The 15,423-nt window shown below is 41.5% G+C and overlaps 1 protein-coding gene across 1 annotated transcript in view; it reads right to left on the bottom strand.

The window, feature by feature from the left end:
• TMED10 (transmembrane emp24-like trafficking protein 10 (yeast)) overlaps window positions 1–15,423 on the bottom strand; it is a 35,709-nt gene that overhangs the window by 12,886 nt on the left and 7,400 nt on the right. The window contains exon 2 of the mRNA XM_010855844.1: window positions 3,519–3,630. Coding sequence (XP_010854146.1) covers window positions 3,519–3,630 — 112 coding nt within the window. The remainder of the gene's footprint in view (window positions 1–3,518; window positions 3,631–15,423) is intronic.

The following is a 15,423-nucleotide window of genomic DNA, read 5'->3' as shown; positions in this document are numbered from 1 at the left end:
ACAAAGACTGAAGATTCCAAAACTAAGGCCCAGTCAAATGAATAAATAAATACTGCTAATCACTTCAGTCGTGTCCGACTCAGTGTGACCCCACAGACAGCAGCCCACCAGGCTCCCCCGTCCTTGGGATTCTCCAGGCAAGAACACTGGAGTGGGTTGCCATTCCCTTCTCCAAAATAAATACTAGGGGAAAAAAAAAAAAAGAAACTAAGCCAAATCACAGATCCCTTCTGAGCATTAAACTAATTAGGTTTCCAAGAACAAAAGAAAGCAAAACAAAAAGGGACCCTCAGAGAGGTGTCTTCTCCCAAATCCAAATTTTTTGCTTCTTTTTCCTCATTTAAAAGTGAAATCCAAGCAGCTCATAGCTCCATCTGCTCCAAATGATCAAGATACTCTCCTAACAGACTTCTCCCACAATCTGTCACAGCACAGCTTTAGCATTATTCAAATACAAGTGAAACCACAAAACCACAGACCACGGAGTCCAGAACACACAGTTTCTTGCACAGAATAGCCAGCCTATCCCCTTAGTTGACATCATGGCTCCAAAGGGTCTCCTTTGTAAAAAGACCCGTTAGTAATCTCTCTTTGCATTCGCCTGGCAAATGGACGATCTTTTAAAAGGTGCTCCAAAGACCACAGAGTATCAGGTCTTCATATCTGAATAAACAAACGGATAAACACAAATAAAACTAGAAATTGAGTGTTGACTATAATATGTGTGTGTATACACGTTTATACATAGACACACACAGTTTAAAACTAGTTCCTAGGCATTTACATGCATGGCATCAGCATATAAGAAATTTAAAACAAAAGATCTCTGCCTTCAAAGAACTCAAAATTGGGAATGTAAAATATATACATAAGACATTTAAACAACACAAGGCTGTGTGTGTGATACACGTGTATCTCCAGTAGTAAGTGATGCGCTATTCGGAAGAAGCCACAGTTACCTGCTTGGTATTTCTGAGACATGCTCAGCATCTCAAGGTGTTTGCTTTTTCCCCAAAGCCCTCATGACCATCTGACTTATATTTGCCTATTATCTATTTGCTCCAATGAAAATGTAAGCTCCACGGAGAGCAGAGACTTCTGTTGTATTCACTGCTATCTCCCCAACACCTAGAACAGCAATGGATAAGTCAGTTAATTGAGATATTAAGCAGACTAGAATGGCTGAGGGATGTATTCAAAAAGATGTATTCTAAAGGTTCAGGTCAGTTCAGTTTAGTCGCTCAGTCGTGTCTGACTCTTTGCAACCCCATGAATCACAGCACGCCAGGCCTCCCTGTCCATCACCAACTCCCAGAGTTCACTCAGACTCACATCCATCAAGTTGGTGATAACATCCAGCCATCTCATTCTCTGTCGTCCCCTTCTCCTTCTGCCCCCAACCCCTCCCAGCATCAGAGTCTTTTCCAATGAGTCAACTCTTCACATGAGGTGGCCAAAGTATTGGAGTTTCAGCTTTAGCATCAGTCCTTCCAATGAACACCCAGGACTGATCTTCTTTAGGATGGACTGGTTGGATCTCCTTGCAGTCCAAGGGACTCTCACGAGTCTTCTTCAACACCACAGTTCAAAAGCATCAATTCTTTGGCGCTCAGCTTTCTTCACAGTCCAACTCTCACATCCATACATGACCACTGGAAAAACCATAGCCTTGACTATACGGATCTTTGTTGGCAAAGTAATGTCTCTGCTTTTTAATATGCTGTCTAGGTTGGTTATAACTTTCCTTCCAAGGAGTAAGCGTCTTTTAATTGTATGGCTGCAATCACCATCTGCAGTGATTTTGGAGCCCCCCAAAATAAAGTCTGACACTGTTTCCACTGTTTCCCCATCTAAAGGTAAACTTATGTTAATATAGGAGAGGGCATTCCAGCAAATGAATAAATGTGACAAGTTTAGAGGGAAAAATGAAACCAGAATGGCTGGAGCCTGATGGGCAGAGGGAGACAAGGCTGGATGGAGCAAGAGTATAGAGGCTATTAAAAGCCACGGTGCCTAAAATCTCATCTAGCTTGAAAATTTCATGATTCTGGGGTTCATTCTACAGAACAGGAACATTATTGCCACTATAAAGCAGCAAAAGCTTTCAAAGAAGGACTAATATAATGAAAGTTTTAGGAGATAAATCTGGTGGCAGTATCTGGATATATGAAAAGCAGGGATACTGGTTAGAAGGCTATTGACATAATCCACAATTTTATAGTTGAGAGTTCAGAGTTGTGTGGTGGCAGATATAGGAGGTATTTTGAAAGAAGTATCAGCACAACTTGATGACAGACCAGAAAAGACATTAAGTATGTAATTTCAAAACTGTGAGCCCAGATAACTGCAAGGACAGTGGTAATACTGATGAATAAAGGGAACTAGTCTGAAAGAGGTGGTCATGAATATAGTCTTAGATGTCTGAGTTTTGAGGTAAGAACAGTACAACCATCTAGAATACTACTGAGACATCCTGGAACTGGCAGGGAGAGGGGTATCAATCATGAAATTATTATTACAGTCTTTTCATGTTCCATTCTATTATTCCATTTACTTTGGGAGAACTCCTTTAGCTTTCAGACTAAATTGACCCATTTGAGCTCAAGGGGTCAGTTTTTGGTTAACTGTTAAAAGCTGCTAGTTCTTTTGCTATTCCTGGGAATCCATTGATGCTGTTGGTAAAGGTGCTTGCTTTTCTTCTAGGATCATTATGTTCTGAACACTGTATAAATGTAAAATTGCCAGAAGTCCTTTTGCTACCTTATGGAGAAAGCCTGAGAATAAAGTCAAATGGAGGCAAAAAGCTTTAAAAATGAGGTAAAATGCCCATGATGCTGTTAAAACCCCAAGATACTGTTGTGCCTGAAGCCAGCACCACATTGTCAACTCCCCTGTTTGCAGTCACAAAGTCTTTCTTTAAGCCAGTTTGAGTTTCGTTCCATTTGTCCTGCAGCCCCAAAGGGGTTTTATGGCAGGTATAAATGCATACAGTTTTTACAGTCTGGTATCCTTGAAGCTGAAGAACAGGGAGTGAAGAAGCATCTGCTTTTTCACCAACCATCATGCGCAGAAGCCATCAGATAATCAATCAGCTTAAAAGTTTCTAAGGGCTCTTGGCCTTGATATGCACAGAACAAGCCACAGCAAGACACGAGGACTGGGAAACAGCAAGTGCCCTGGAGATCAAAAAGTGTTTCTGATGAGATGTGATTTGTTAGACAGACCCTACTTCTAACCTCTAAGAAAACATGTCACTAGCATATAAATGCACTACTTTCTAGCATCTATACAAAATTTAACTCTGTTATTCAAGCCAAGTACAGCATTCAAGAAATGCCTACTCTTGCACATGCAGAACTCTACCCACTCGCTGACTTTGACTTATATGTGTATGCACCCCAGCAAATGTAGTTTTCATTTCCTCTTCCTGCCAGGAGAGGCCAGGAGAGAAAAAGTTCATACTCTAACTTACTTGGAAGATGCTGCTTAATTCAGGGAAAACACTCTGATTTACTTACCCTTGCTCTCAAAACACACTTCAAACATGTCATAATCTTCAGTGGTAAAGGCAAACTTCCCCTTGGTCGCATCCTCCTTGGAGTACAGAATATGGCCAGCAGAATCTGTAATCTATAAGAAAAAGTAAGTAAGAACAGGTAGCAAATAATACTTGGGAAGAGAACTTATACAAAGTGGAGAAAAGGAAGAAAACACTGTCTATAAAAGACAGTCTATTATGATGATATGGTCCAAACACTCCCAAAGACAAGAATTAGATTAGAAGGTGAAACCAAAATACGGTAAATTTCGAACATTCTAACAGTTGATACAGTTGATATAAGTGACTTTATTAGCAAAAGCTCACTTTATAGATTGTAGGCCAGTATCACTTCCTAGAGAGAGATGTGTCACAAAAATACAAGTGGACAATTACCAAAAGAATATACTACAAAAGGAGAAAGATATATGAGGACACATTTCTTGTATAACACAAATCTTGATGTGGTGCAAGTGGAGAGTGGAAATGGGGCCCCTGATACAAGGAGAGACAGAAAAGAAGGCTTGCTGGAGGACAAGTCTGGAAGAGCTGCTCCTGCAAATTTCACGTTAATTATGCCAAGGACTACAGGAGGTGGGGGAAGATGGGTGTGGGGATAAGAAGTTTCTTCTAAAAAAAGACATCTTTGCTTTCCACAAATAAGAATTCCTGTCTTCTAAGTTGTTGGCTCTTCTAAGTTTTCCAAACTTAAACTGCCCCATTCCTAGAGAAAGGCCTGTAACACAAGTAGCGGCATATATTGCTAAGTGAATGATCGCAAATAAAGCAAGGGTTTGACACAATATTATGACAGACTGGGTCTCAGGCTTCTTTTCTAGAGCACATGACTGTCTGGGCAGAAGGCACATTTCATTACCTAAGACAGGAAGCTACTTGTGATGTGGAACACAAAAGGAGTGGATTCCTTATAATAAACTGGATGTTCTAATGCTGTCTGTAAATCAAGATTTGATTATAGGTGAGATTTTAAATACAAAAACTGAGTAGCATACATATGAGTGTAAGTGTAAAGTCGCTCAGTTGTGTCTGACTCTTTGCAACCCCATGGACTGTAGCCTACCAGGTTCCTCCATCCATGGGATTTTCCAGGCAAGAATACTGGAGTGGGTTGCCATTTCCTTCTCCAGGAGATCTTCCCAACCCAGGGATTGAACCCAGGTCTTCTGCATTATAGGCAGACGCTTTACCGTCTGAGCCACCATTTAATTAAAGCACTTTAATAATATTAGTTATTTTTGAGTAGTGAGATTTCTCTACACTTTTTTTTTGAAATAAGAGTAATGTGATTCAACTTGCAATTTAGAAAGATAAATCTGCTAACACTGTGCAGAGACTCAATACTGTGAACAGACTCAAGAAGGAAGAATACCAGAGATAAGAAGATGAGTTAGGACACTAACCCAGTCATTCAGGTTAGAAATGATAAAGGCTGTGGGTATGGAGAGACAGGGGCCAGATTTGAGAAATTTTAAAAACAGAGAGCCCACAGAACAAGACCAAAAAACATATGCCCACAAGGATTAAGTAAGCAACATAAACTGAGTTTAATGGGCCAGTATAAGCCCACAAGGTGGCAAACAGCAAGCTCATAAAGGATTCCCGCTTAAACAATAAAAGAACATTTTTAAAATTTACTGTGAAGTTCTTAATTAAACAAAGGTAATATCAAGCCATAAAATCTGTCCATATGACATCAAGGAACAGAAAGTAATAAAGGTCTGTTTCTAGATAACACCTTCTGAAGGAAAAAGGCAAGGCAAAGTTCACAACTTATAAAGTAGGAAAGTGTTAATTGTACATGCACAGTAGCTGATGTCAAGAATATGTGAATACTCACTTCATAAAATAAGTGAGAATACAGGTCCACTGGGAATACAGACTCATTTAGAATTGGATTTTCTTGGACCATTCTAGGTAGTGGTCAGAGAAAACAGGTTCTTGGGCAGGTCCTGCTCCAGAAGCCTGACCCTCTTCCTTTGCCACACATTCAAGATAATACCCCCCGCTTCAAGAGGATCAAGTAGCTTAGGCCCAAACACCAGGCAGATAAAGCAATTAAGAATTCAAGGAACAGAGTTCACCTGGAAGAAGAAACAAATAGGTGCTATCAAACAGAATGAAGGCACTAACAATCAGAACTCAGCAAATGGCATCTGCACGATAAATCTGGCTCTCAGTTTTCCGGAAGCCAAGATTAAGAAAGAAACAAGTTGGGTTATACATCATTTGTTTACTGATGAAAGCTCACAAATTTATCTTCAGAGATTAATTTTCCTGGAACTAAACGAGAAGAACAATTTATCAGGAAGGTCCTTGTGAAAGGACTGTGACCAATATTAGACTTTCCACTTTCAAACATGGCCTGGCTAAAGATACAAATATTAAGACAACTGAGATGGATCCTTTTAGTGACCCGCCAGAACATCCGCCTGATCTAATGCAGAGGCGGGACCTGAAGGAACTGGGTGAAAGCTCCTGAGCCCCAGGCCTCCACCCTCTAGCACCATCCTAGGTCCTCTGGCTGCCCTGGGAAATCTCAGCCTTAAGAAAAGTTGCAATAAGGCTGGGACTACTTTTGGCCACTTACTGCTGCTGTAAGTGTGTGTGTGTGTGTGTGTGTGTGTGTGTGTGAATGTCAGGAAAAGATATCTTAAAATAATACTACCCATCCAGATCTTGGGTCCTAATTAGCAATAATTACCTTTTATTCTTCAATAAAAGGCCCCCTTGGAGAAACAGCTGAATCCAGGACTGGGGCAAGAAACACACAAGATGAGCCCGGAACATCTTGTAGTGCCAGGAAGTAGAGAAGCGCTCAAAAACAAACCAAGACAAAAAACGCCAACAGGGTATGTCAAAGGGACACATGAATTGAACGAAAGGACACCCAAAAGCCAAAGCTGAAACAATCTGAGCAACAGAATAAAGTAGTACTGGACTGTAATGCAGAGTATAAAATAAACAGCCATGAATCCATACTGACATAAATGATCAAACAAACAAGCAGGGGAGAAGAGAAAAGTCTCCCGTGAAGAACACTCTCAAATAATTTATGTAGAGTTGTCTCTTAAGGAGGTCGCGCATAACTCCCCACTCAAGTGTGGGCCGTACACAGTGACTTCCTTCCAGAGTGTAGTACAGAAGGGGAGGAACTTGAGAAGCCTGACAGACACGACCTCTGCAACATGATCAAGGTCAATACAACAGTGATAATTCATGTTGACAGCATGCTCCCGTATGTTCCATACGATATTACGAAAATGACACTTTACTTTTGTGTTCTTCCTTCCCCAAACCCATAATTCCAGGTTTCATCACTGAGAAAACATCAGATGAACTCTAACAGAGGGGTCTCTTATAACATACTTGACTGCTGCTGCTGCTGCTGCTAAGTCGCTTCAGTCATGTCCGACTCTGTGCGACCCCATAGACGGCAGCCCACCAGGCTCCCCCGTCCCTGGGATTCTCCAGGCAAGAATACTGGAGTGGGTTGCCATTTCCTTCTCCAATGCATGAAAGTGAAAAATGAAAGTGAAGTTGCTCAGTCGTGTCCGACTCTTAGCGACCCCATGGACTGCAGCCTACCAGGGTCCTCCATCCATGGGATTTTCCAGGCAAGAGTACTGGAGTGGGGTGCCATCGCCTTCACATACTTGACTAGTATGCCTCAAAACTCAAATGGCTGTCAGAAACAAGGAAAATCTGAGAAACTGTAATAATCTAGAGGAGCCCTAAGAAATATGACTAAACGTTACATATCAAGGACGAGATCCTGGAACAGGAAAACAAAACATTGGGTTAAAAACTAAGGAAATCTGAATAAAGTACAGACTTCAGTTAATAATGACGTATAAATACTTGTTCATTCCTGTGACTAATGTACCATACAACAGGGGGAACTGGTTGTGGGGTACCTGGGAACTCCATTATCTTCACTGTTTTTCTGGAAATCTAAAACTGTTCTAAAATAAAAAGCTTATTTTAAAAATACTATTCAGAAGGATGAAGTCAAACACATACACACACATATACCTCCAGAGTCTTTAGAAATTTATAATCAAAGTCAAGCAAGCAAACACACACTTTCATTTACTTATGTTGTGTGTCAGTTGCTGAGTCGTGTCTGACTCTTTGCAACCCCACGAACTGTACCCGGCAGGCTCCTTTGCCCATGGAACTCTCCAGGCAAGGATACTGGAGTGGGTTGCCATTCCCTTCTTCTGGTATCTTCCCGACCCAGGGATCGAACCCAGGTCTCCTGCCTTGCAGGCAGATTTGCCACTGTCTGAGCCACCAGGATGTATTAAACACAAACAGGTAATTCAGACAGGTCTATACCTACTCTTGTAAAGTGACATATTGTCTGTGGGGAAGGTGGCAAGGCTGTGTCTTTCTACTGGCACAGTTCACACACTGCTTTCATTTGCTGAATCAGCTCCATACCCCAGCAGTCCAGCTCCATACACCACTCAGGCCATAGCAGCAGAGGGCAATCAACTTGCACCTTGAGTGTAGGTGGTAAAATTTTGAAAATGTAATTTCTTTCATACAGGCTCCTACCCTGCACTGTCTTCCTTAGGTTTATGATCAGTCTGTGGTATAATACTGAGTACACAAAGTGTACAAGTCATTTTAAGGATAAACATCAACCTTGTAGCTTCTGAACAACTAAGGAATTCAGAAACAACCAAGTCCCTATACATTGAACAAAATGAACCAAATGTATAGAACAAAATGAACCCTATAGAATGAACTAAATGAACCCTATACAATGTATAGAGAAGCTCTATACATTGCACAAAAATGAACCAAAACAGAAACACCTACCCTTCTCTCCCTCTGAGAGACAGTAGAGCACAGTAGTTAGACTGAAGGTTCCAGAGTCAAACTGCAAGTTGATATTCAAGTCACAGTTGTGCCACTTACTAGCTGTAAAGCCCTGGGTATGTTCCTTGACCTCTCTGTGCCTCATATGTAAAATAAGGACAAGAGTAAGTATTTCACGAGGTTATTGTTAAAATTAAACATTTAGGTAACTAACCATACTTCCAACCTCAAAGTGCCAACGGATGGCAAACTAGATAAAGTAGTCTACACTGACTAAACCCAGGGATGACTAGGGCCGACATGGTTGTTACATGAAAAAGGAAAAGACAGGTAAACCCAAAGGAAGCTGCAGGAAGATTTAGAAACTGAAGGGATACAAAGTACCTGCCAAAGCAGGTGCTTGGTTTGTTAATGCAGCACTTTAACAAAACATGTTAAAGGGATTCAAGGGATTAGATCTGATAGAGTGCCAGAACTATGAACAGAGGTTCGCGACATTGTACAGGAGGCAGTGATCAAGAAAAAAGTGATCCCCAAGAAAAAAGAAATGCAAAAAGGCAAAATGGTCGTCTGAGGAGGCCTTACAAATAGCTTAGAAAAGAAGAGAAGCTAAAGGCAAAGGAGAAAAGGAAAGATACACCCATCTGAATGCAGAGTTCCAAAGAATAGCAAGGAGAGATGAGAAAGTCTTCCTCAGTGATCAATGCAAAGATATAGAGGAAAACAAAAGAATGGGAAAGACTAGAGATCTCTTCAAGAAAATTAGAGATACCAAGGGAACATTTCCGGAGAAGGCGATGGCACCCCACTGCAGTACTCTTGCCTGGAAAATCCCATGGATGGAGGACCCTGGTGGGCTGCAGTCCATGGGGTCGCTAAGAGTCGGACACGACTGAGCGGCTTCACTTACACTTCTCACTTTCATGCATTGGCGAAGGAAATGGCACCCCACTCCAGTACTCTTGCCTGGAGAATCAAAAGGACGGGGGAGCCTGGTGGGCTACCGTCTATGGGGTCGCACAGAGTTGGACACGACTGAAGCGACTTAGCAGCAGCAGCAGCAAGGGAATATTTCATGCAAAGATGGGCTCAATAAAGGACAGAAATAGTATGGACCTAACAGATGCAGAAGATACTAAGAAGAGGTGACAAGAATACACAGCACAACTATGCAAAAAAGATCTTCATGACCCAGATAACCATGATTGTGTGATTACTCACCTACAGCCAGACATCCTGGAATTCGAAGTCAAGTGGGCCTTAGGAAGCATCACTACAAACAAAGTTAGTGGAGGTGAAGGAACTCCAGTTGAGCTATTTCAAATCCTAAAAGATGATGCTATAAAAGTGCTGCGCTCAGTATGTCAGCAAATTTGGAAAACTCAGCAGTGGTTACAGGCCTGGAAAAGGTCAGTTTTCATTCCAATCCCAAAGAAAGGCAATGCCACAGATTGTTCAAACTACCGCACAATCGCACTCATCTCACATGCTAGCAAAGTAATGCTCAAAATTCTGCAAGCCAGGTTTCAACAGTACATGAACCATGAACTTCCAGATGTTCAAGTTGGATTTATAAAAGCCAGAGGAACCAGAGATCAAATTGCCAACATCCACTGGATTACAGAAAAAGCAAGAAAGTTCCAGAAAAACATCTACTTCTGCTTTACTGACTACACGGAGGCCTTTGTGTGGATCACAACGAACTGTGGAAAATTCTTCAAGAGATGGGAATACCAGACCACCTTACCTGCCTCCTGAGAAATCGGCATGCAGGTCAAGAAGCAACAGTTAGAACCAGACATGGAACAAGGGACTGGTCCCAAATTGGGAAAGGAGTACGTCAAGGCTGTCTACTGTCACCCTGCTTATTTAACTTACATGCAGAGTACATCATGAGAAATGCTAGGCTGGATGAAGCACAAGCTGGAATCAAGACTGCTGGGAGAAATCAGTAACCTCAGATATGCAGATGACACCACCCTTATGGCAGAAAGTGAAGAACTAGAGAGCCTCTTGATGAAAGTGAAAGAGAAGAGTGAAAAAGTTGGCTTAAAACTCAACAGTCAAAAAACTAAGATCATGGCATGATGGTCCCATCACTTCATGGCAAATAGATGGAGAAACAATGGAAACAATGACAGACTTTATTTTCTTGGGTTCCAAAATCAATGCAGGTGGTGACTACAGCCATAAAATGAAAAGACACTTGTTCCTTGGAAGAAAAGCTATGACCAACCTAGACAGCATGTTAAAAAGCAGAGATGTTAGTTTGCTGACAAAGGTCCTTCTAGTCAAAGCTATGGTTTTTCCAGTAGTCATGTATGGATGTGAGAGCTGGACTATAAAGAAAGCGGAGAGCCAAAGAATTGATGTTTTTGAACTGTGGTGTTGGGGAAGACTCGAGAGTCCCATGGACTGCAAGGAAATCAAACCAGTCCGTCCTAAAGGTGATCAGCCTGAATTTTCATTGGAAGGACTGATGCTGAAGCCAAAACTCATTACTTTGGCCAGCTGATGACTCATTGGAAAAAACCCAGATGCTGGCAAAGACTGAGGGCAGGAGGAGAAGGGGACAACAGAGGATGAGATGGTTGGATGGTATCACTGACTGAACGGACATGAGTTTGAGCAAACTCCAGGAGTTGGTGACGGACAGGGAAGCCTGGTGTGATGAAGTCCATGGGGTCACAAAAAGTCGGACACAACTGAGCAACTGAAGTGAACAAAGGAGGTATTCAATGAATCGTTTTAGCTGCTACTAGGCCACAGTAAGAAGTATCAGACGACTTCAGAAATTCCTGCATGTGTTTTACTGATAAGTAATAAACACGAAGGACTCAACAACATTACGTTTGGGGGAGGAGAAGAGAGGACTGTGGATGCATATATAATAATCAGAGGTTGCAAGTCCATACGTTTCAGTTTGTAAGAGTTCACGCTGAATCTAAAGCTGTAGGGTCTATTACTCTAATGGGAGAGAACACCAAATCACGAAGATGCTATAGTATTACACTAGAAAAGTAGTATCAGAAATACTTCCAAGAGGCTATATACAAAGAATATGGATGACTCTGATAGCCTAGCAGCTGTATTTAAAACAAATTTACTCTGATTTTTCAAACAAGATTAAGTATGAAGTCTACCAACAGCATCCCTGAAATCAAAGGACATCTAGATTTTACCCAGAACAAAGTCAAACTTAGAAGGCCATAAGCAGCATCTAGCAACACTAAATTCTTTCAAATTTCCAACACAATTCAGCAATGGCATAGCATAGCACAGAAGTGATGTTTAAAGAAGCTTCTGAAGTACTGAAAACTAGACATGGAAAATTTCCAGGCAGTGGTATGATAATGGATAGATGCTCTCTTCCTGATTCCATCAGCATTTACTGTATTAACTCAACACAGGCAATACGTCATTATTGACTGGGGGGGTGGGAGTGAGGGGGAGTGCAGGGTAGGCGGGGGAGAAAGAGAGGGAGGAAGGGAAGGGGAATGAGAAGGAAAGACCAGTTGCTGCCCTAACAATACTGCTGCGGGGGTGAAGCCAGATCAAATGTTTTTTTTCATACTGTTCCAAAGTTATTTACGGTAAAAACCTCCAGTGTGACCCTTTCAGGCACAAACAAAGCCTTGTTCTTTCTTAACAACTAGTCCCTTGATTTCCCACAAGTTGTGTCGAACAATGAGGTTGGGGGCACAGGATAAAGCAGATGACATCAACCTCCCTCAAGTCGGAGGCTTGTTTGGGAGCCCAAATTCTGGTCTGTGGCCAGCTGGCTGATTTCACAGAAGGCTCCACTGTCCAGGCTGCGAGGCTGCATATGCATTTGGGGGCCACAGCTCAGGATCAACCACCAGTCAGCAACTCACACAAGAAACAGTAAAGAAGCCACTGCAGCCCACTAGATTACCTTTAGAAATCAGTTCCCCTTCCCTAGAAACACGAGAAGTCATCATAAAGACATGATACAGAAATTTCAAATTCTAAGCAGCCCCCTTCTCTAGATCACTTGAAAAGAGAGAAGGCTGTGGACAAATGTCAAATGAGAAAGGTTTAAATGAAGTAATGTTGTTTAACTTTTATGGAGATAGAAACACACAATCAGGTTTTAATTTAAATCTAGAAATTAGTATATAACACATAAAATAAACTAGATTTTAATATCATTACATTTTAATGTACCAATCAGCTTTCTGTACGAAACCATCTATTTCTTGATCTGTTTCTAATCCACTGGATAACAGTCACATCAAATGTAAATTTGAGAAAGATGTATTTTTCTTACGAGAAAAAGATCAGCCCTCAGCATAGACAACAGTAATCATGAGCTGAAGCGTTAACTACTCCAAATAAAATCAATTAAATGTGTAGCGCACATGAGTGCGCACACATTCGCGCGCGTGCGCACACACACACGATCTTTTCATACAGCTTTTAGTGGTGGAAAAAATTATAGACCAATGGTTTCCCAACGGCCAAGGTTCTTCTTGATCATTTTTAGGGTTAAACTGTGATAGGCCTATGACTCAACGCTGAACTTTCCAAATGATCTTGTTTGGCTTTCTCATCTGTAAGCTAGCTGGGAAACACTGGGACCATATCTGAGTGTAATAGCCAAATAAAAAATAATCTCATTTGGCAAAATGAATTATTAATAGCAACAGCACTCTTGAAGAATGACAATAAGAAAAAAGTTAGACCAATTAGATTATTTGGAAGAAGCTAAAAATGTATAAGTGACCTAAATTATTACCATCAGGCTTTTCTTTCTTTTCTGGTGATGATTATGACATCTCCTCACAACTGCTTTCTCTTTTTTCTGTAATGTATTTCCAAAGTATAAATCACCCTTAGGCAATAACTCATCTCATCCCCTAAAATTAATTCACCCTCCAATTTTCACTATTAACACGGATTCCAAAGAACAACGGATACTGGAATCTCCATCTTTATGAAAATGTCTTTATGAAAATGTGGTTTGTAACTCACAGATTCTGAGTCCCTACAACAGGCTTTTATTGTGGACCTGAAGTATGAGAAAACTTCTATGTTCACTCTGCAGAATGGGCTGGTATTTCCTGCTTGAATTCTGTGCAGCAATCTTTAAATCTGAAACTATTTAGCCTGATTTAGCCTCATTTTATGAAACGAGTAGGGAAGGAATAACCTCAATTGGAAATCTCAACAGAAAACACATCCCAATATGGGCCTGAAGGAGAAATCTTTGCAACATAGTCCCACCCATCATTTCAATCCACTTCTCTCTCTGTTCAGAAAGGCCTTGGCTGGGGCTTCCCTGGTAGCTCAGTGGTAAAGACTCTGTCTGCCAACTGAGGAGACACAGGTTTGATGCCTGATCTGGGAAGATTCCCGCATGCTACCAAGCAACTTAAGCCCATGGGCCACAACTATTGAGCCTGTGCTCTAGAGCCTGGGAGCTGCAACTACTGAAGCCCGTGTGTCCTAGAGTCAGTGAAGCCACTGCAAACCAGAGGCCTGCTCACCGTAACCAGAGAGTAGCCCCAACTCCACGACTGGAGAAAAGACCCAGAACAATTGAAAATTAATTAATTAAATTAAAAAAAAAAAAAAAGAAAGGCCTTGGCTGGCCACTCAAATACATTTTACCCTATTAACCACTCCTTACCACCTATTGCTTGATTTTCATTATAATCCTTATTACTACCTGAGATTTGTCTGTATTTTTTTAAACTTGTACTTTGTCTTTGTTCTCACTAGAGGTCAAGGACCTGTCTGCTATGCATGCCTATAATCCCAGCTATGTCTGGCATTTGTACTAAGTATTAAATAAATATTTACTGAATGAATGGGAAAATCACAAAACCTCAGAATTACTCATTAAAATGCTCTTTATCTGTCACTGCAATGACACAGGGAGAGGAAGTCAGATAGGCAATTCAATTTTCATTTACTAGACAGAAAAGCAAAGTACTAATATCTATGGCCCACTGCAATAAGCCCTGCACAATAAAGAGATCATTCCATTAGCCCTTCTAATAATTCTACGAACACTATCATCCCCATCTTACATATAAGAGACTCAAAGAGAAAGGTTAAGTAATTCCCCTAAGACCATACCCCCTTTAAATGGTGGAGCTGATGGGATCTGAATCCAAATCTGTCTGACTCCAGACCCAAGCTCAATAAGACTAAAATATTTAACTCAGTTGTACAATAATGCCTACACAGTAGGCATGACATTACTTTCCATTACTGGGGAAGCACACAGGAGAGGTGTACAGGCAAAGACTGGTCCCCATTAAGAGAACACTGTGCTCAAAGAACTGCAAGGTATTCAGAATGGCTACAGTGAGGAGTAGGAGGAGACAAGTGAAGAGGAAAAGATCAGAGATGAGATTAGGACAGTGCCAATTCATTTGTTCATTCATTCCTTAGGCTGAAGTCCTACTTTGTACCATCCACTGTATTCATTTCAGTTCAGTTGCTCAGTCGTGTCCAACTCTCTGCGACCCCATGAATCGCAGCACACCAGGCCTCCCTGTCCATCACCAACTCCCAGAGTCCACCCAAACTCATGTGCATCGAGTCGGTAATGCCATCCAGCCATCTCATTCTCTGTTGTCCCCTTTTCCTCCTGCCCCTCAATCCCTCCCAGCATCACGGTCTTTTCCAATGAGTCAACTCTTCGCATGAGGTGGCCAAAGTACTGGAGTTTCAGCCTCAGCATCAGTCCTTCCAATGAACACCCAGGACTGATCTCCTTGGATGGACTGGTTGGATCTCCTTGCAGTCCAAGGGACTCTCAAGAGTCTTCTCCAACAGTTCAAAAGCATCAATTCTTCAGCACTCAGCTTTCTTCATAGTCCAACTCTCACATCCATACATGACTATGGAAAAACCATAGCCTTGACTAGATGGACCTTTGTTGGCAAAGTAGTATCTCTGCTTTTGAATATGCTATCTAGGTTGGTCATAACTTTCTTTCCAAGGAGTAAGTGTCTTTTAATTTCATGGCTGCAATCACCATCTGCAGTGATTTTGGAGCCCAG

The sequence above is a fragment of the Bison bison genome, unplaced genomic scaffold, assembly GCF_000754665.1.
Source record: "Bison bison bison isolate TAMUID 2011002044 unplaced genomic scaffold, Bison_UMD1.0 scf7180017864368, whole genome shotgun sequence".
NCBI lineage: Eukaryota > Metazoa > Chordata > Mammalia > Artiodactyla > Bovidae > Bison > Bison bison.
Note: the sequence above shows the minus strand (reverse complement) of the source record. Positions and strands in the feature narration are given on the sequence as shown.